Source organism: Chiloscyllium plagiosum, unplaced genomic scaffold (assembly GCF_037043375.1).
Source record: "Chiloscyllium plagiosum isolate Xiang-an unplaced genomic scaffold, Cpla_swu_hap1 HiC_scaffold_19, whole genome shotgun sequence".
Lineage (NCBI taxonomy): Eukaryota > Metazoa > Chordata > Chondrichthyes > Orectolobiformes > Hemiscylliidae > Chiloscyllium > Chiloscyllium plagiosum.
In genome coordinates, this window is record NW_028270157.1 from 30,419,497 (window position 1) to 30,440,657 (window position 21,161).

The 21,161-nt window shown below is 38.7% G+C and overlaps 1 protein-coding gene across 3 annotated transcripts in view; it reads right to left on the minus strand.

Moving 5' to 3' along the window:
* Window positions 1-21,161, minus strand: part of cped1 (cadherin-like and PC-esterase domain containing 1) — a 203,767-nt gene that overhangs the window by 25,271 nt on the left and 157,335 nt on the right. For all 3 annotated transcript variants that reach the window (XM_087997182.1, XM_087997183.1, XM_043709611.2), the window contains 2 exons: window positions 9,061-9,178; window positions 6,843-6,979 (listed from right to left, as the gene is read on the minus strand). In XM_087997182.1, coding sequence (XP_087853308.1) covers window positions 6,843-6,979; window positions 9,061-9,178 — 255 coding nt within the window. The remainder of the gene's footprint in view (window positions 1-6,842; window positions 6,980-9,060; window positions 9,179-21,161) is intronic.

A 21,161-nucleotide genomic window follows, 5' to 3' on the forward strand; every position in this document is an offset into this window, starting at 1 on the left:
TAATTGAAATAGCATCTCCTATATCTACATCATGCATCATTAGGTTAGTACTTCCCAGCTTATTTCTACATTTCTCCAATGCGATAGTAAGAACTCTTTCAAGTTATTTAGATTTTCCTCTGGAAGGTAACTCAATAATTTATCCCAATTTTTGACAACTTCCTCATTGTCCAATTTAATTTGAGAAATGTCCAATTCAGAATTCTCTGAACTTGGTTCTTCCATCTGTGTTGTAATCAATAACATAGTCTCCTTTGGCTTTCCTTCCCTGTCAAAATACCTTTTGAGCACATTCACATGACACACCCTGAGAGATTTCTTTCTGTCTGGAGTCCTTATCAAATAGTTCACCTCACTCAATTTTCCTTCAACTTGATAAGGTCCTCTAAACCTTGCTTTTAAAGGTTCACCTGTCACTGGAAGTAACACTAACACCTTATCTCCAATAGCAAAATTGCGAATTTTTATTTCTTGTCTGCTTCCTGTTTCATTACATGCTTTTAAATGCTGTCTAGCCAACTTCCTTGCTCTATTTAATCATTCCCAAAACTTTGACACATAGTCCAAATATGTGGTCTCTGAATTGTGACTTACCAATCTCTCCTTAATCAATTTTAGTGGTCCTCTCACCTCAGGCCGAAAAACTAATTTAAATGGATTGAATTTGGTTGATTAATTTGCTGCATCTCTGATCGCAAAATGTACAAGTGGAATTCCTTATCCAATCATCTGGATAGTCTTGACTATAAGCATTCAACATGGTCTTTAATGTCTGATGTCACCTGTCTAGTGCTCCCTGCAAATCTGTATGGTATGCAGTAGATTTGAATTGTTTTATTCTTAAGCTGTCCATAACCTCTTTGAACAATTTTGATGTGAAGTTTGACCCTTGATTTGATTATATCTCAGTGGGTATTCTGTATCTAGTGAAAAAATCTGAGTAACTCCTCTACAAGCCTTGTAGCTGTGATGTAGCATAATGGAATGGCCTCTAGAAAACTAGTGGCCACATCTATTATTATTAACAAATACTGATTCCCACTTTTGTTTTAGGTAGGTGTCCTATGCAATCAATCAACAACCTTGTGAAAGATTCGTCAAATGCAATAATAGGCAGTAAAGGTACGGGTTTTATTACTGTCTGTGGTTTTCCACATGCCTGGCAAAATTCAACTACACCTTGTGTAGTCCAGGCCAGTAAAAATATTTTTGTATTTTACCTTCCATTTTTCTTACCCTTAAATGACTCCCTAATGGTAGTTCATGAGCCACTCACACTTCCATGCTATAACCCACTGGCAATACAACTTGATGAATTCTGCCCATTTCTCATCTGCCTGAATATATGATGGTCTCCAATTCCTCATTAAGACATTATTTTTAAGATAGTCGCATTCAGGGATACAGTTGGATTCTTTTTCTATGTATGCTTTGTGATAAATCACTTTAAATTTTCATCTTCCTTCTGTAACCTAGTTAATTTATCTGAATTAAAGATGTCTGTTTTGTCACCTATCTGCTCCTGCTTTGTCTCAAAGACCATTTGATCAAACAGGGTCTTTGCTAATTCCACTTCAACTTTGTTATATATACTCTTTGATCTCTCCTGTTTCAACTGGTGACTTTGTGACCTCATTACCACACAGTCAGGAAAAATCCCACAATATGTGTCCTGCAATAGTTCAGCAGCCCGAGTTTGCAATGGCTTTTCAACCACAGTAGGCAGCACTCCTTCCTGTGAACCTGCTGTATCGTTAGCAAGGACAAATTGTATTCCTGGAGCTAAGAGTTTGTCCAGTACTCCTACCACAAATTCTCCACTCTTCACTGGACACTCTAAGCTCACTCTACAAAATTGAGCACTTCTTGTCTCACCATGAATTCCTGTTACTAGTACCTTTTCTGGCAATAGTCCTTCAGAGGTACTTATCTCCTCATCTTTCAATATCAAAGATTGAGACGATCCTGTATCTCTTAATATTGTATCTCTTTACCTGCTGCTCCTGGCCTATGCGAGTAAATTTTACCTTTGCAGGTATATGGTTTAAGAAAATCTCGCCCTTTCTCCTTAACCAGCTTCTGAACAGCTCATACGTTCTGGTGCAGCATCCTAGCCTTCATTGTGCTTTCCGTTACCATGTCAACAAAATTCACTGGTTTATCCTGTTTTCCTACATCTGACTTTCCAGTGCTTCTCCTAACCCCTCAACACTGTGATTTCATGTGGCCTACTTTATTGCAGTGAAAATACCAGAGCTTTTTAACTTCTCTTTCCCTTTTCTTTTTACCCTGTGGTAAGTTATCCTTATGATCTTCATTGAGATCTACCTTTCCCTTTCCACGCGAGGATTTCTCTTTTCCCTAATTCCTATCCCCCATTGAGATTGATTTTGGAAGCCAGACTTTGATTTATGGACCAGCTCATAATCATCAGCCACTTCAGCTGCTAACCTTGCTGTTTTAACTCTCTGTGCTTCCACATGAGTTCTCACTACTTCAGCAAGTGAATTTTTGAACTCCTCCAAAATAATTGTCTGTCTAAAAGCGTCATTGGTTTGTTCTATTTTTCATACCCTTATCCACCTATCAAAATTACTTTGTTTGATCCTTTCAAAGTCAATTTAGATTTGGCCAGGGCCTCCCTTAGATTCCTGAAACGTTGCCTGTTGGCTCCTGGCACAAGCTCATATACCCTTAAGATGACTTTCTTCACCTCCTCATATCTTCCAGATAGCTCCTCTGATAGTGATGCAAATACCTCAATAGCCCTACCTACAAGTTTTGTTTGGATCAACAAAACTCACATGGTTACTGCATTTGTTTAGCCACCTTTTCAAATGAGATGGAAAAAGCTTCCACATCCTTCTCATCAAATTTAGGCAATGCTTGAATATATTTAAATAGATCCTCACCAGGCTTTTGGCTACCATGAGTTTGCTCATCCTCATTCTCTTCCTCATTAAGCTAACCTTCAGCCTTCATCTCCATCCTTTTAAGCTGACTGTCCTGTCTAAGTGCCAATTTCTGAAGTTGAAACTTACTTGCTTTCTTCCTTTCCTCGCTCTCCTTTTCTCTCTTTTTCTTTTTGTTTTGCTAATGCAATTCATTCTTTTTCTCTTTCCTCTGCTTTAAATCGTAAGTCAAACCGTTTAATTTCTTTTGTCCTTTCCTTGTCTTTTGCCTCTAATTCAAGCTTTCTTTTGAACTCATTTTCTGTTGAACATTAGGCACCTCTAAAGATTCTGATGGCATTTCCAGCAAATTTATATGCTGAACTATTGCTGTAATTATCTCTCCTTGCCTTATAGAAGGAGGCAGCTCCAACTCCAACTTGTCTGCTAATTCCAGCAGCTTGTCCTTAATCACCTTTTACAAAACCCCCAAAGTCACTTTTTCCACCTCCAGAAAACTCTTAGTGACTGAAAGAGCCATTGCTATTAAACCAACCGAACTCAACACCTGGAACAAAAGATACTAGCATCTACCACTCACTGCCTTCAAGTCCAGCAACCCAAATCCCAAATTGGAACTATAGAACAAATCTGTTGTGTCACTAATCTGTTATGGATCAGGCCAGATCCCCCAAATCATTTCAAAAAAGTAGCCCAAACCCTAACTTTGCTAGTTGTTTTAAGTAGGTGTACAGTGGATCTTCAAGGAGTGATGCTGCTTGCCCATTGACTTAGTTTTAAACAAAATTGAATTTATTTGCAAGATTATTGAATGAAACACAAACAAAAGAGAACAGAATGTAAAATAATTTCACCTATCCGAAAACCGAACAGATTATCCCAACTTAATGATGCTGTTCCAAATATTGCAACAATTCCCATAAACACCCGTTAGAAAAAATGGAAAATCAAACACAAGGTCTTATAAGAGAGATGTCAGAAAGATGGCTGAGAGATTCAGCATGGAATACCTTCCTCCATGTAACTGTTTCTTTGACCAGCAGCCTCAAGAAACTGACTAACAGCTCTGAACCCAAACCAAACCAAACCAGAGAATGGCCACTCCCCTTTCACTGTACAAGGGGTTTTTTTCTAAAACTTAAAAATCTTTTGTCTGAGGCAGAGTCTGGTGGCTATAAACAAATTGGCCCTTAAACCCTTCAAACCTAGACAACTCGTAACCTGTGACTTTGCAATCACTCTGAAACAAATAACCAAGGACAACATAACCTTGTTAAAGGAGCAGCATCATCATATGACCCCCGGGATATCCATGACGAACCATTATTCAATGAAAAAAAATCCCAATTGACCATCACTATTTCCCTATTTCCCTGCCAATTATATATCCATGTTGCTACCATCCCTTTATTCCATGGCTCTTTCTCAAAAAACTCCAGCAAGTTAATTAGACATAGAGTCATAGAGATGTACAGCATGGAAACAGACCCTTCGGTCCAACCCGTCCATGCCGACCAGATGTCCCAATCCAATCTAGACCCACCTGCCTGCGCCCGGCCCATATCCCTCCAAACCCTTCCTATTCATATACCCACCCAAATGCCTCTTAAATGTTGCAATTCTGCCAGCCTCCACCACATCCTCTGGCAGCTCATTCCATACATGTACCACACTCTGCACGAAAACGTTGCCCCGTAGATCTCTTTTATATCTTTTCCCTCTCAGCCTAAACCTATGCCCTCTAGTTCTGGACTCTCTGACCACAGGGAAAAGACTTTGCCTATTTACCCTATCCATGCCCCTCATAATTTTGTAAACCTCTAAAAGGTCACCCCTCAGCCTCCTACGCTCCAGGGAAAACAGCTCCAGCCTGTTCAGCCTCTCCCGATAGCTCAAATCCTCCAACCCTGGCAACATCCTTGTCAATCTTTTCTGAACCCTTTCAAGTTTCACAACATCTTTCCGATAGGAAGGAGACCAGAATTGCAAGCAATATTCCAACAGTGGCCTAACCAATGGCCTGTACAGCTGCAACATGACCTCCCAACTCCTGTACTCAATACACTGACCAATAAAGGAAAGCATACCAAATGCCTTCTTCACTAGCATATCTACCTGTGACTCCACTTTCAAGGAGCATGAACCTGCACTCCAAGGTCTCTTTGTTCAGCAACACTCCCTGGGACCTTACCATTAAGTATAAGTCCTGCTAAGATTTGCTTTCCCAAAATGCAGCACCTTGCATTTATCTGAATTAAACTCCATCTGCCACTTCTCAGTGGCCCATTTGGTCAAGAGCCTGTTGTAATCTGTGGTAACCATCTTCGCTGTCCACTATACCTCCAATTTTGGTGTCACCTGCAAACTTACTAACTGTACCTCTTATGCTCACATCCAAATCATTTATGTAAATGACAAAAAGTAGAGGACCCAGCACCGATCCTTGTGGCACTCCACTGGTCACAGACCTCCAGTCTGAAAAACAACCCTCCACCACCACCCTCTGTCTTCTACCTTTGAGCCAATTCTGTATCCAAACGGCTAGTTCTCCCTGTATTCCATGAGATCTAACCTTGCTAATCAGTCTCCCATGGGGAACCTTGCCGAATGCCTTACTGAAGTCCATATAGATCACATCTCCCGCTCTGCCCTCATCAATCCTCCTTGTTACTTCCTCAAAAAACTCAATCAAGTTTATGAGACATGATTTTTCATTGACAAATCCTTGCTGGCTTTTCCAAGACATTCCACATTTTTTCAAGTGACTATTAATGGGAAAGTGAGAGATCCTGTATACCTACTAGTAGACCATGGGTTCACTTTCATTACAGAGAAACAACTGGTGGTGAGTTTAATCTAAAGGTCACCATACGTCAGGTAAGGAGAGAGGTTGAGAAAGTGGGACATTCATGGTAATGTCAGTCAGTGTGCTAATTGAATCCATGCTTTTGGTGACACCTTGCATTACAAATCAGCTGACCAGTTAGCTGAGCTGTTGGGAGCAATCTGGTTTGGTTTGTAGTTTTGAAGACACATCTCTGTTGTATATCGAGACATTTACCCATCATTTGGACAACTAACATTGCATATGCATTATGACTAAAAGGAAACTAATACAATAAATGAAACTACATGGGTGGCACGGTGGCTCAGTGGTTAGCACTGCTGCCTCACAGTACCAGGTTCCCAGGTTCGGTTCAAACCTCGGGCGACTGTGTGGCGTTTGCACGTTCTCCTAGTGTGGGTTTCTCCGGTTTCCTCCCACAGTCCAAAGTTGTGCAGGTCAAGTGAATTGGCCATACTAAATTGCCTATAGTGTTGGGTGCATTAGTCAGACGGAATTAGGTCTGGGTGGGTTACTCTTCGGAGGGTCGGTGTGGACTTGTTGGGCCGAAGGGCCTGTTTCCACACTGTAGAGGATCTAATCTACTGCCTTTTACATCTTCTTCATTTGCATTTAAATTTCAAGTAAATTTACAAAATAACATCCTTACTGAGTAAAAGTATTAACTGTGATCAAAGTTAACTATTGCAAAAGTTATTTCCTTTCTTATGTGAGCTATTTTCTACATTCATTCAGCTACGAGAATGTAACAAACAACACCCTAAAATATAACAATAACTTTATTACTAATGCAAAAGGACAAATCTTTGAGTTTGTTTTCTTCTTTCTCGATGAATAAGTCAATCTCCATTCAGTATAGCATCCACCACTTTGATGTGCAGCTTTTCTACAACAGTAGAATTTATTCAGCAGTTTGTTCAAATATACCATGTTATTTCATTAGGGTACAGCTTTCCACTAAACTTTAATTCATCGTGTGCAAAAAGCAAAAATTTTTGTCACGTGCATTATTCTACATTGTACATTTCTACATGATTGTATGATGTTGCTAATAGCAATAAAAGCCATATGGAACAAGTCCTTACCTTCCTTCCATTCATACACTGCTGAAGTTGACTTTTCGTTGGTGTTAGGTGTTGACATTTTTCTGGCTGCCATCGTGCCTTTTGCCAATCACAAGTCCGATTGTCTGAGCAGCTTAGACAAGGAACAACCCACTGCCCTGAAACAGCAATATGTAAGAACCCTATTATCATTATTATTTGGTATCTTTGATCTATTGGTAAGATTGGAATAATTGATGTGCTATTATACTCTGATTATGGGTAAAAACACACACAAGGATGCCTGCATTCCATGTTGTTGGACATTGAAGTACAAATTTCACAACATCAAATCACTGAAATGAACAATGTTAGGGTTACACCTGATGCCATTTTGCTTTTGGTAATATTGAGATGTCTTTGGCAGCAACCTGAAACAGCAGTAATTCTCTGCTATATGATCCTGAACAGTCAAAGGCCCATTTTACAGACTTTTTCCAAAGGTTGACAGAACTGTTGAGTATGTTCTATTCAGTTTTTTGGGTTTTTCTACTGATCCACTAAACTAGCCTTGGGACTTCTTCCTTCAAAGCACTTTTTCATAGCAATTTTGAAACTGCAGGCTTCAGGTTCATGCAGAATAATAGATACGTAGAAGAAATTACAACACACTCACTGGTTTACTTCATATTTTTAGATTAGATTAGATTACTTTACAGTGTGGAAACAGGCCCTTCAGCCCAACAAGTCCACACCGCCCCGCCGAAGCGCAACCCACCCATACCCCTATGTTTACCCCTTACCTAACACTATGGGCAATTTAGTATGGCCAATTCACCTGACCTGCACATCTTTGGACTGTGGGAGGAAACCGGAGCACCCGGAGGAAACCCACGCAGACACGGGGAGAATGTGCAAACTCCACACAGACAGTCACCCGAGGCTGGAATTGAACCCGGGTCTCTGGCGCTGTGAGGCAGCAGTGCTAACCACTGTGCCACCGTGCCACCCTATTTTGTGCTTTGAGCATGGTCATCTCTGTCTTGAGAGTTTGAAAATAGCAAAGAACATTTTAAAAAATGATGTTCCACACAGGGTTTCAATTTTAACAACGGTTGTTTATTTTGTTGTCTGACAGATAGGGTAATCAGGCCACTTGCCAACAGAATGAATCAGTCCCAAACCATCTTGTTGGGGAGGCCTCATTTATCTATGGTTGGTCGGCACTAACTGGGACTTTGCCAAGAAATGTCCAGCTACCGTCTTGTCATCAAGGCTTTCATGTAACACCTCCTCATCGATAATCTTCCTGATGCTCAATCTTACATGCAGTGACACAGAAGTAAATTGCTTTCTCCAGGGGAATTAGGGATGAGAAATAAATGCTGCCCTCATCACCAATGCCCACATGACATGAATGTATGAATAAAGCTAATAGTGAACTGAAATGTTTAATCATTGTGTCAGGGTCTCTGCCATATTTACCATAGGTCATACCCTTGAAAGTTCCTTCAATCACATAGAACTAATCAGAGAATCAATGGCAAGTATCCCAATAGCACAGCTGTGTTCAGATCTGGATAGTGTCAGTAACATTTGTTTGGCTAGCCATAATTCTCATTGTTATTACCAGACATGCTGTGAACTATTCAGGTTTGGCTGTAAAAGCAAAGCATTAAAGATTACGATGGGTTTTTGCAAAAGCCAACATGTGAACAAGACAGAACAGTAAGATCTTTAAAGAAAGTAACTTTCATTCTTTTATCTATGAAATGAGAACTGATTTTGATGCTCTAAGTTACATTAGCTGAATTTTGCTGATCATTGCTCCATCTTTTCTATGCTACTGAGCAAGTAAGATTTTATACTCTTCAACCAGTCGCATGAATCTAGCTAAGAAAGAGATTTGCCTGGAGTTTCCACTGAGGTCTTGCTGCAAATACCTTTTTCACCTCAGTGATTTGAAGGATTAAGTATAAACTGCAGTCTGAGAGTTTAAAACCAATAGTTTGTATTGTCAAGGTATCTTATTCTTTACCTGTATTTTAAATTAGTTCTGTTAAAATTCATTCATTCACATTTCTTTAATAGGATGTGAAGGCAAAAACTATTGGCAACGTTTTTGTCCATGCCTGCTGAGAATAAAGGCATTGAAGGTGCATTTTAAATGAAATATAATCTGAATTTTTTACCTGCCAGGGATTTCCTGCCAGCTACAATTTCTATGAAAAGTCTCAATCACATTGCAATGATTACCTACCTTTGGCATCGCCTGTCTTGCAGTTCTGAAGCTTTGTTTGTGAAACTGCTATGAAGTAAGTGCTTGACACTGGCTGAATGCCACAAGGTTCTTCAGGCCGAATGATCAACTCACAGTCCTGCATGAAAAAGAAGAACAAAATGACTAAACTTCTAGTTCACGTGTTTTTAAACGAATAATAAAGTAGTAGGGTAACTTAAGCAATAATATGGGCTGAGATTAAACCTTTGACATAGATTACGTATGTCATGCCATCATAGATTCCATGTCAATACCGAATCTTCAAATGGAAAAGTTTCATATGTAAATAGTTCTTAAAGTAATGATATTTATCCACCATTAATAAACCTTGGCAAGGTTTCCTCACAGAAGATACTCACCCTCTCTCTTTAAATCTATCAGTGCAGGAACCATCATGTATGACAGATATTTCAATAACCCCTTTAATCAATTTTCAATATTTACATATTCAGTCACTTTGACCCATCATTGCAACACAAGGTCATATCATGAATTTAGTGGTGTACTCCTGCCTGTTAATATTAAAAAATGGAAAATTATGAAACATACCCTATTTGGCTCATATTCTCCTCTGCTGCATCACAGGAGCATATTTTCATAAAATTGCCACTATATTAACTTATCAGGGTCGGAATGGCTTACTCATTATGGAAAAATTATTTTGCACCCTGATATGTCCTAATATGTGACTGTAGGTCAAAATTTGTTTTTTGTACAATGACTTACAATTATTTATATTGTTTAATATGCTCAGGAAATAATAGTTTATAAATGTGCTCTAAAAAGGCAATTTGTTATTGCAGTTGTGGAATCAGATAGCATAGGAACTGAAAAAGCAAAAGGCAACTGAAAATATGTTCCAAAAGAACTAATTTCCGGAGTTATGAGGAAAAAATTGGAGTGTGAGACAGAATTGGACAGCATTTTTAAAGAGCCAGCCAAAACTCAGTGGACCAAATGGCTTCCTTCTGTGCTGTAAGATTCTGTGATTGTACTAACTAGGCAAATTCATGCAGGCATATGGTGACATTGATAGGCCACTGAGCAAAATTTTCATAATAGCATTATATAATTTCTTTTCAATTAAATAATTTGACTAAACCAATGAACTGAAGACAATGAGTATTTTTTTTTTGTAAAGATTGACTTCTAAAAGAGCTTTAGCGGATAATGGATACTGAATTGACATTGGCTAGGTAAGAGAAGATGGTAATTGGTTTGGAAGCAAAAGTATGATCAAATATGAGTCTTAAACAGACTGAAGAAGCTGAGGAATAAGATGAAAAATTGAGTTGTCATGTGTGGGCTGAAGCGGAAATATGTGTTTCAAAGGCCGAAACGTACCGAAACAGATTTTCTGCAGTCCTTAACCTGTCTGAAAGTTTATGGGTAGTGGAGGTGGCTATCGGAGTGGGATGGGGGTACAGGGGGGCAACAAAGACCCTGCTTGTCCCTGGGTGAATTAATGGCAACCACCACCCCTCCCCTCTTGGAGGTATTTTACTCATTGAGGTTGGGTGGGGATCCAAACCATGCAGTCTGATGACTTTAAATGTGCAGTTTGGTGGTGGAATCAGGGTGAGGTTGGGAGCCTCCTTTGTAGACCAACTGGCTCATTCATTACAATTTCTCTCCTTCAAGATTATCCCTCCCTTTTAACTCTCTACTATGGCTTCTTGAACCCAGATCCCGACACATGTTGCAAGACCTCAGACTTGCCTGGGCTCCTCAGCATGCTGGAGCTGCCTGCAGGCTTAGCTGTGGGCATTACTCCTGATGGCACTATTAGAGCTACAGAGGTGATAGCCATCCAATTGGCTTGGATCTCTCTAAAATGAGAAGGGGTGGAAGTCTTGCTTTAAAAAAAATTAATGAACACTCCCCCTTGTATTAAATGTCTGCTTGGAGACTCTACTGGATTTTAGCTGGGGAGGGGGATGGGGATTGACGGCTACAGCACCTTGTAAAATCCAGCCCTTAGTGGCTGAAGAAGTGAACACATTGTAAAATGCAGAACCCACTGTAGGTTATTGCTGGTGGAATATATGAAGAAGATCGTTGATCTCTGATCACTGAGTGGTACAATGGAGATGTCAATGTGAATCTTAAGTTTAGAAAGTGAGAAGCACCCCTACTAAGATCTAGATAACCTGGGGTGAAGGAGGATGGGAGTTGCAAATGTAATCACCCTGCATTTTAATTAGTGGATCTGTTAAACAGCTTTTCATTACCACAGGGGAAGAGGTAGAGAAAAGGATCTGGGATGGGGAGAAAAGAAGTGATGGGCTGAATATTCAGAAGGCATGCACAGCACAGTGATTATTTATATTTTCTGCATATCTTTCTGCATATCTCCCAACACTCTCCAGCACCACAATCCAATCCTCTTTTGAGGTGAGCAAAGAATAGAAAGTACAGTGAGATAAAGTAGAAGGAGCCATTTTGCCACAGACAAGGGGGAATTAAAATTGTCTTTTGTTCTCCAGGAAGTTCTTGCCATAGTATTGGGATTTGGCCTTTGAAACAGCAGGATTCAAGTTTGAAATGCTAAAACCATATTTGATAATGGACAGACTGTGCTCACCACGTTCTTTCATGTTTATAGCTTGCAGACTTCAAGACTGAAAGGTTCTTGTTTTACAGGAGGAGGGATAATGGTGAGAAAATGTGATATCATGAGCACAAATGGAGAGGCATGGCATCTGTGGTAGAAATTGATATAGATGTAAATATTATTGGAGGGTATTGAGAAGGTTGATATAATCATTGAATAATTTGTGTGAAAGAGGTCCTTCGGCCCATCAAGACCATGTCAATTTCTACAATAACAATTTTGCTAGCCCCACATGATAAAAACCAGAGATAGAAGTATTGGTTAAACAAATGTAATCACCCTGCATTTTAATTAGTGGATCTGTTAAACAGCTTTTATAGTCATAGAGTTGTAGATCGCTGTCTATATTGTTGTATGCATGTGTAAGGGTCTCAAATGTTGAGAAATGCTTAAGCATTGGCCAATATGACGATGCTTATAGACTCAGGTTGGAGAACAACTTTGAACATTGAAAGAGTATGTCCTAATACTGAGGTCTCTCTCATAGTCTTACCAACAATGTCTATCAAGTCTACCTGATGTATCTTTCATCAAGATGAACTGCGATGAGAATCCCTCATAAAATACACATAAATCTGTGTTTGCATGTATATCAAGAAAATAAACTAACCTTAGAAGGCCCCAGTGTACCCTTACTACATACACTTCCTTCGCTTATACATGCAGATCCCTCCTCTTATCTTTCACTATTTATATGGTCATGACGAATTTTGAATTGTTTTTGTTTGATCCCATTATCTTTTCATACACCCCTTTTGCCTACTGTATTTACTTTTCGCATTTCCCTTCTAACTGGAGTTGAGTACTACTTTTCCAGAGGCAAAACACAATAGTTGGGAGGTTTGCTGGAGGGATGGTAGACATGGGAGAACAAAGCTGAGGAAGTGATCATAGAATGCCTCAGAAAACATGAGACTGCCTGTGATAACCAGGCCAGTGGATAGTCACAGTTGGAGCAAGTGAAGAGCGTTAAGAAGTCAGAATCAATAACATGCGATGGAGGTTGAAGTTACAAAGGATAAGAAGTTGCTCATTGCGGAGACCTGGAGGTGTAGCTCCTGACTTGCAGGAGAAGTGGAAGGAGGAGTTGATTGAATGTGACATAGGAGCCAAAGAAATAGGAGAAACACCACAAACTTTTTGATGGGAGAGCAGTAACTTCATAAAACAAGTTATGAGAGTGACAAGGACTTGCTGATTGGACAGGAATGACAGGTGAGTACTATTTTTTTAAAAAATGCATATGAAGTCAGTCACCTCCTGCAAGTTAAAAATATCTTAACATTTTAAGAAGGACTCTTCATTTTCTTATTTTTATCTCCTTTGAACTAAAATTTAGTGTTTGCTAATTCATTTAAATGATAGGAAAGTAAATACTTCATAAAACTCAGGAAACTCAAATTAAAATATGTGGAAAAATGTGAGGTAATTAGAAGTAAGTTCTTTCACAAGAATAACAAATTATGCAAATGTGTTTTTACATATAATTTATAGAACATAAAAATGTCATTCAGCCCAGTTGGTCCATGCTGGTGTTTAAGTTCTGTTTGAAGTACTGTTATATTGGACATCCTCTCTTTGATTCTAAATTATAATTTGACCAGACTTTTTGAATTTTGTACTAATCATGATGTTTGCCAGTATAAATATTAATAGAAATGCAGCACTTTTTTGGATTTTAATTGGTCAGGCATGAAATACAATGTGGCACATGTAGCTGGACAAGTTTCAGTAGCAGTTTTGAATTTGTTCTTGGCACAAGGCCTCTTCTGTTTAGCAGTATGTGGATAGGTCAGACAAGATGAATCATACTGTGAATCAATTGTGTCAGACTGCAAACGTTCATTTAGTGTCTGGAGGACTGAGTTTACTACTTTTATTTGGAGGAATTACTCAAACTAACATAGACATCAGAAAGTTCCTGCCTTGCAGCCTAACAATTTGCACAGAACTTCACAAGGTGGCATGACATTTCTGAACATTCTGTGATTGCTGTCAGCAAACTGCAACAAGATAACTTAACAGGGATTTGCTTGTTCATACTTGTGCACTGCATGGTATACGTGTCAAACACAAAATCAGCTTTGATTGTATGTAAGAATGCTCAAGAAATAGAAACATAAGCTGAAGTACATCAGCCATAATTTTGTTGAATTTTGGACCACTTGACAGGCCGAATAACTTATTCCCTCTTTTATATTCTTATGATGAAAACATTAATTGCAAGGCAGTTTTACTTTCAGAATACAATGCATTCCTAACAACTCAGTTATCCGTTACAATAACAACATTTTAGTCATGATTTTGTGGAACAAAGTCTTCATTATTACTCATTTCAATTTAAAAAATAAGTAGATGACTCAATTTTATCTTTCTTCACTAAAATCACTAAACTAAGAAAATTTGTTACTGTGAAGGTAAAATGCTATCTGATTTGTGGTCTTATTAGAAGCAAATAATTAAAATAATATATTCTGAGAAAAAAATAAAAGCTGTGAAGTCTTCCTTTTGGTTTAATACATTCTGTTTGCACAGCATGCTAATCTTTCCTGATCAAAGAGATTTCTAATACAAAATGAAAAGTGTAAGAGAGGTACAGCCACTGCTGGAGGTCAGGATATACACATTAACTATCCCACTAAGACATACATTATGGATTTTGTTAACAGCTTGTGGATTTATCATGTCATCAACAGGTACTGAAGTGCCATGACATCTCTATTGCCTTGCACAAAGATGAAACAGCATGCTAGCCTGGGTATTTATGCAAACTACCATTCATACTAAAGATGAGATGTGAACAAGCAAGCTAATGTGACCATTTCCCTCTTTACAGTGACTATTTCTATCAACTCATGTTTTGAAGTCAGATTAAAATGGGCTACAGGCATCTGTATTGGGATCAAAAGGCAACATCTATGAGAAAAAAATGCAGAATAAGCTTCTGGGTTTATTTCAAGCTCATTCACTGCAATTAATTATGTATCGAGTTCCTGTTAGTGTTCCAACACAGTGGGTGCTTATTACAAAATGTGCATCATAGTTTTCATGCCGCAGATACAGACTGAAACACTAATCTAAATGTAGTAATTTAAACTGCTGTTCTGACCTCATGAAATCAGTTTTAAAATGTTACCATATGATGTTATTCCACAAACTGGCACAGTAAATCTTAATTCACAAACAAAATTGCAGACTCTATAAAACTTACCGATGCCTGAAAAAAAGCAAAATGAAACGAAAGATGAAATGTAAGCTTTCACCCAAACAGTATTTATCTTAATTTAATGTTTAAAAATAGAATAATTTTGAGCATAAAATTTCCCTTTTGATTATATTCTAGCTTTCTGACAATGATTTTTATGAGTATTCAACTTCATGTGATGTAAAGCAGCTTTTGAGCCTCAAAGGTGTACTGTACATTGTAAATACAATTGCAATAGCATATCAACATTTTGTTTAAAAATAGATCATTAAAATAAAATGACATCAACATTTTAGATTTCTATTAGCAGCAGAAATAAAGAATAGAATCTAGATTCAATCTATTCCTACAAGTGGTGAACCGATTACCTCAGATGCTAAGGTAGATAAAACATGACCATTTGCAGGACACAACTGCAGCATCCCCCACACACTAGCCAAGCCTAATCAAGGCAGCGCTTTCATCTCCAGTGGAAAACTTTTACTTGAGGTCAGCTGAATATTAAAAGATAACTATTTCTACTCCTATGTTTCTGATATATCATGTACATTCTATGAAATAAATAAATAGTGAAGCAACTATCTTTGACATACTGTCAATTTATTGTTATTGTGTTTTGTGAACTATTCAAAGTTACATTCTAGTTTCAAAGAAAACGTAGCACACATCAGAACAAGAAATCTACCCATAATTAAAATAAAATGTAAAGCAGAACATAACTGAAAAATAAAACTCACTAGAACAACTGGTTAACGATAAGCTTGCCAGATTCTTTATCACCCTGTGAAACCATTAGAAAATATTCAAGAGCATCACTGAAGGCCACCATCCATGCAAATTAATGTGAATAGCTGCTATACATCCCGATATTTTCTCAGGAAATACACTGGCACTGAATAAACATTGGGGAGAAGTAGAACTATTGCTTTTCCAAAATGAATTCCTGAAGGTACTGTACTGATTTCTTGCTAGGTCTGATGACTGAGGGCTTGAAATTTGTGCCTCTCATTGTTTTTAGGCATATGTGCCATACTTCACCACCTGCGCATGCCAACTGGTGCATCAACCTCACTTACATGACAGTAGCACCTCGCTAATTGCTGCCATGATATAATCTTCTTCAGATTATCCTTCACAGCCTTCACAAAAAGTCCAGCGGCAAGAAAGATGGTCCAACAGCAGTATCCTTTCTTGAGCTAACATGCCCAGCAGCATTCAGGCACTAATTACTTAAAGGTAAGTCTGCTGGGTGGGACATGTAGTTTGTAAGGCTGACGCCAAATTCCTGAAGCAATTGCTTCAACAGGAAAGTGATTACAACTGGATACAGTCCAAGGAAGAAAGTGGAAAGTCTTTAGCGATGTTCTCAAATATCTCTGCGCCTCATGGCTTGTGACCAATGTTCCCTCTAATACTTGCTTCCATTGTGTGGACCTCTGGGGTCCATACACAGCAGTGGTTTCTGGGAGAGGAAGCCAATATATTGTTAATTGGCATTTGTGGAACATTTCAGCAGCTGAGCAGCCATATAGTTTGAATGGAATGTTGCTTGTGCCTGACCAAAATGGAAAGATTCCTCCAACAAACAAGTTGAGAGCTACTGATGAGGCCCTGCCCAGGTGAAATCGAGGCATGGGATGTAGTGCAACAAGCTCCAAACAATGGATCAATCCAACCCTTCAAGCATCCCTTGGTCTGCATGTAACAGAGTTTGCAGATTGTGCATTATTGTTATCTCAGAGCTCACTCAACCAGAGGACTTGTATCTGGAACTTTTGGCTTGGAGGTAGTAATGCTATTCAGTACACCTGTTTATAACAAATTATTAAAAGGTAGTGGTGGAACTCAACTGTGTGTGTTATAAAGTACAAATTACTACTTTAAAATAATTTTCAATCTGATCACACTTGATACTTGCAATTTATAATGAATTATGTTTAATAATGAAATTATAATGAATCTTCCTAGCCCCAAGCCCGGTAGACAATCATGAGTGGATTGGCAAAATATGATGAGATCAGATATAGCAAATGGTCAGTCCAGGGGTCTGTTCACTGAAAGTCTAGGGGGATTATAAGAGACCACTGTTTGGTGGGGACAATTGTGTGGATTAGAGGCAGCAGGCTGTAATGCAGTGGAGACAATAATTGTGAAGTCAGGGGAGTGGGATTTCAGGATGTAAAGGGTGGGAGATGATAAAGCATGGGAGGGTTTGGTATGACTACTTTGAATGCCTAAGACCCAAAGGGTAAAATGAAGATTAAGCAATTAAATTAATAGGTTCGATGGGAATATGGGAAGTTCAAAGCCGATGGTGTTGACAAGGAGAGAAAAAAAGGCACATGTTATATGGGGACAAGGTCACCTCGACTGAAAGGCTGAACCTGTGACTCAATCCATGAACCATTCACTACCTCTGTTGCCTTCCACTGTCATCCAAATTGCAACTATATTATTGGAATTAAAATGGCTGCCATCATAACTGATGGATGGACTAATCTTTTTTAAACTGAGGGACAGGGCTCTATTTTGTGCTTTAAAAGGTGATGGCATTAAACAGACACCCACACGGTATCAACCAAAAGTCTTTGCCATAAACACTCTTCACCATGTTATTACCAAATAATCCTAATAATGGCTTGAGAGGCACAAGTAATGTGTTGTGGACTGGAAAGCTTTTCACCGTAGTTGCCAAAGGTTTAATAGCTTGCACAAGATGCAGGAGCTACTCACTTCATAATGTGGACAATAAAATATCTACATTATTACCCTGACTTTGTTGGGTGCTACGGGGTTGACAGGAGGGGACAGGTGCTCCTTATTGCTATCATACAAACAATCTCCTACTGTATTTGCACCAAAGGATTGAGAAACATAAGCCCGAATCAGGGCAATGATGTAGAGATATCCGGAAGGTCTCCATGTCCCAATGTTTCAAGGACACAGTTCAAATCCCCAATGGATCCAAGCACAGAGTCTGTGGTTGTCTCGTTGGCCACTAGAGTAATGGCTTCTATGACTGGTGAAGGAACACAAGCTTACCCAATTGCTAACCTATGGCAAGCCCTGGTACAACATCAACCTCCAGTGCATGTGAAGCTATTCCATACTGTGGAGCTTATAGCAATTGGTGCCCACATGATGCGGTCAAGGTGCAGGAGAGCCATCGTCCCTCATTTTCCCTGCTGTGCAGATGAGAGAGGAGCATTGGAACTATCCTCTGTCCAGGCATGGCAGTCAGACTGCCATGTCATCATGTCCAGTGTATCTGCAATACAACACCGTCTTCCACTGGGGTCAGCGAGGGCCACAGTGGGTCATTAATCTCCTTTACAGATGGCAATCTGCCATCCTTATCTGGTCCAACTTACATGTGACTCTAGACCCACAATAATGTGATTAATTCTTCACTGCCCTTAGTAATTACAAATGGGCACAAAAACTGGTCTAGACAGTGATGTCTAGTCTTATTCTCAATACAGTTTGATAATCAAAGAGGACTCTCATCCACAAATATTTATATGTCTGCCTAACTAAACTACATCACTGTTGTTTCTCTTTTATCACTATGGGACAGATAATAACTGTGAAGTCATTCTTGGAACACTCCCAAAGATATGCAGGAAATAAATTATTGTTTTACTACTTCAGCATTTCCACAGAAATTGTGACTGTTGGTTGAATACATGAGGTTCTGAGGTGGTATTTGAAAAACCACATTTTTTTCTCACAGCTTGTAATTACTGTGCTAGGATTTATTAGGAAGACCTTGTCATTCTAGCTAAAAGATTAAGCAATGCTAACGACTGATGCATTTTTGCTTTGATGTGAAAACCCAAACTAAACCTGCAAAGAGCAAAATACATAATAATCATATCTATGGCAGAATAGGTAATATCTATATAGTTTGACAAATTGCAATTTGATTCTTCTATGCAAAGATGATTAAAATAAGGTTACTCTGCACGTTATTTCTGTGTAACAATAAATACATCTAAATAGCTTTGGAAATAATTTACTTCCAATTGATATTTTTTTCTTCAGGAAATACGTTATTGAACATCTGTTTCTACTTTCCAAAATTATATATAGGATAGTGTTAAAATGCTCACCCAATAACCAAACCTATTGCCCGAAAAGTTGATTTTACTGCTCCTCGGATGCTGCCTGAAATGCTGTGCTTTCCAGCACCACTAATCCAGAATCTGGTTTCCAGCATCTGCAGTCATTGTTTTTACCCAATAACCAAACCATCACATATTTTGAGGCAAACAATGATAGGCTACCCAGATAGTAAAAAAATGTAAAACCACTAGGAATGAAAAGCATAATAACAGTTCATGGTTATTACCCAGCTGAAACATTATTGAACTGCTTTATTTTTCAAAACTCAACAATATACATGTTGTTGTCTATCTGTAAAAGTGTGAAAAGTATATTCCCTCTATTAAAGTTCCCTGATGCACACAGACTGGCTTCATCGAGGGCAAATTTAAACCTTCATGGAAATGGTAATTTCGTAGTGAGAAGGGGAAATAGTTGGCTGAGTTAGACTTGGAGAGATATTCATTTCTTTCTTGCCACATCAGCAATTAAAATCTGGGCAACAAGATACTTTGAGAAGTTTGTCAATCTGCCACCAGTTAAAGACTTCAAGTATTCAATTAACAGCCACCATAGGCCTCAACTCACTGCTTCCCTGATTATCCAACTTCCTGGCAAATAATAAAGGTTAGTTGATTTATAGCTCTGGGTCTCCAACTTCTGCTGTCAATTAGATAATATTTTCTAACACAAGGTTAAGAGCTTTCAAGTTCTTGTCATTTCTATTACTGACATTTTTAAGATTTGGATGACTAACACTTTTATTGCCTTGTCATAGAACGATTTATTTAACAGTGAGAAGTCACAAATGAATTGCTGTTTTCTTTTCCACATTGTAATGTCACTATAGTGTTCGATGATTCTATATAGTTTATTGTGGTCAATGAGCATGGAAATGAGCTAAAACTGCTAATAAACCCTGCCCACTCCATGAGAATTATGGATGAGTAGGACATGTCAGTCTCTGTATTGGAGCTATCAGGCTGTGAGTACAGATACCCTGTATTTATATAGCATCTTCAATCCAGTAAAAATTCCACTGTCCTTCCAGAGAACATATTCAGACAAATCTATACAATAAGTCAAAAAAGATATTAAGGTATGTAACTTAAACTTTAATTAAATAGATAGATTTTAACATGTATTGTACAGGAGGAGAAAGGTACAAAGAGGTTTAGAAAGGCAATTTCAAAGTGAAGATTTAGTTGATGGAAAGCTGTATAGTGACAAGCAACATGGACATCACACAAGTGTCAAGGAATGACCATTTCTAACAAGAAAGAATCTAACCACCTCCCCTTGACATTAAATGGCATTACCAAAATTGAATCAAAAACCTCAGGTTTACCATTGACCACCACTAATCCAGAACATGAACTGAACCATCCATATAAACATTGTGGCTACAAGTACAGCTGAGAAGCTAGGAATTCTGCAGCAAGTAACTCACCTTCCTGTCTCCCAGTGTTGACCACTATCTACAGACCACCACTCAGGAGTATGATGGAATTGTCTCCACTTGCCTGAAGAGATACAGTTTCAACAACACTGAAGAAGCTCAATACTATCCTGTACAAAGCAGCCTGCTTGACTGGAACCCTATCCTCCATTTTGCACGTTCATTCCCTTCATGTGGCAGCAGTCTGCATCGTCTCAAGATGCACAGCAGGTATTCACTAAGGATTTCTCTGACAATATCTTTTAAATCTGTGACCATTACCATCCGGAAAGACAGGGCAACAGATATATGGGAATAATCACCATGTACAATTTCCCTCCCAAGCCACACAGCATCTGGCTTGGAAATATATCACTGTTTCTTCACTGTTGCTTATCAAAATCTTGGAATTCCCTCTCTAACAGCTTTGTCGATGTACCTAGACTCCAAGGATTCCAACAGGTCAAGATTGCAGCTCATCTTCATGTTCTCAAGGGCAATTTGGGTTGGATAATAAATATAGGGCTCGCCAGCAATACCCACATTCCCTGAATGAGTTTTTTGAAACAAGTCGGCAAAGAAAATGGAGGATTCTCATTTGGTTTGAGTTGAAGAAATCAGAGTTCTGGGCATGTTGCAGTGCTGAAGGAGTTAATAGATACAAAGAAAGGTCAGTCCACAGCAGGATTTGAACACAAAAATATGAACTTCAAATTTTA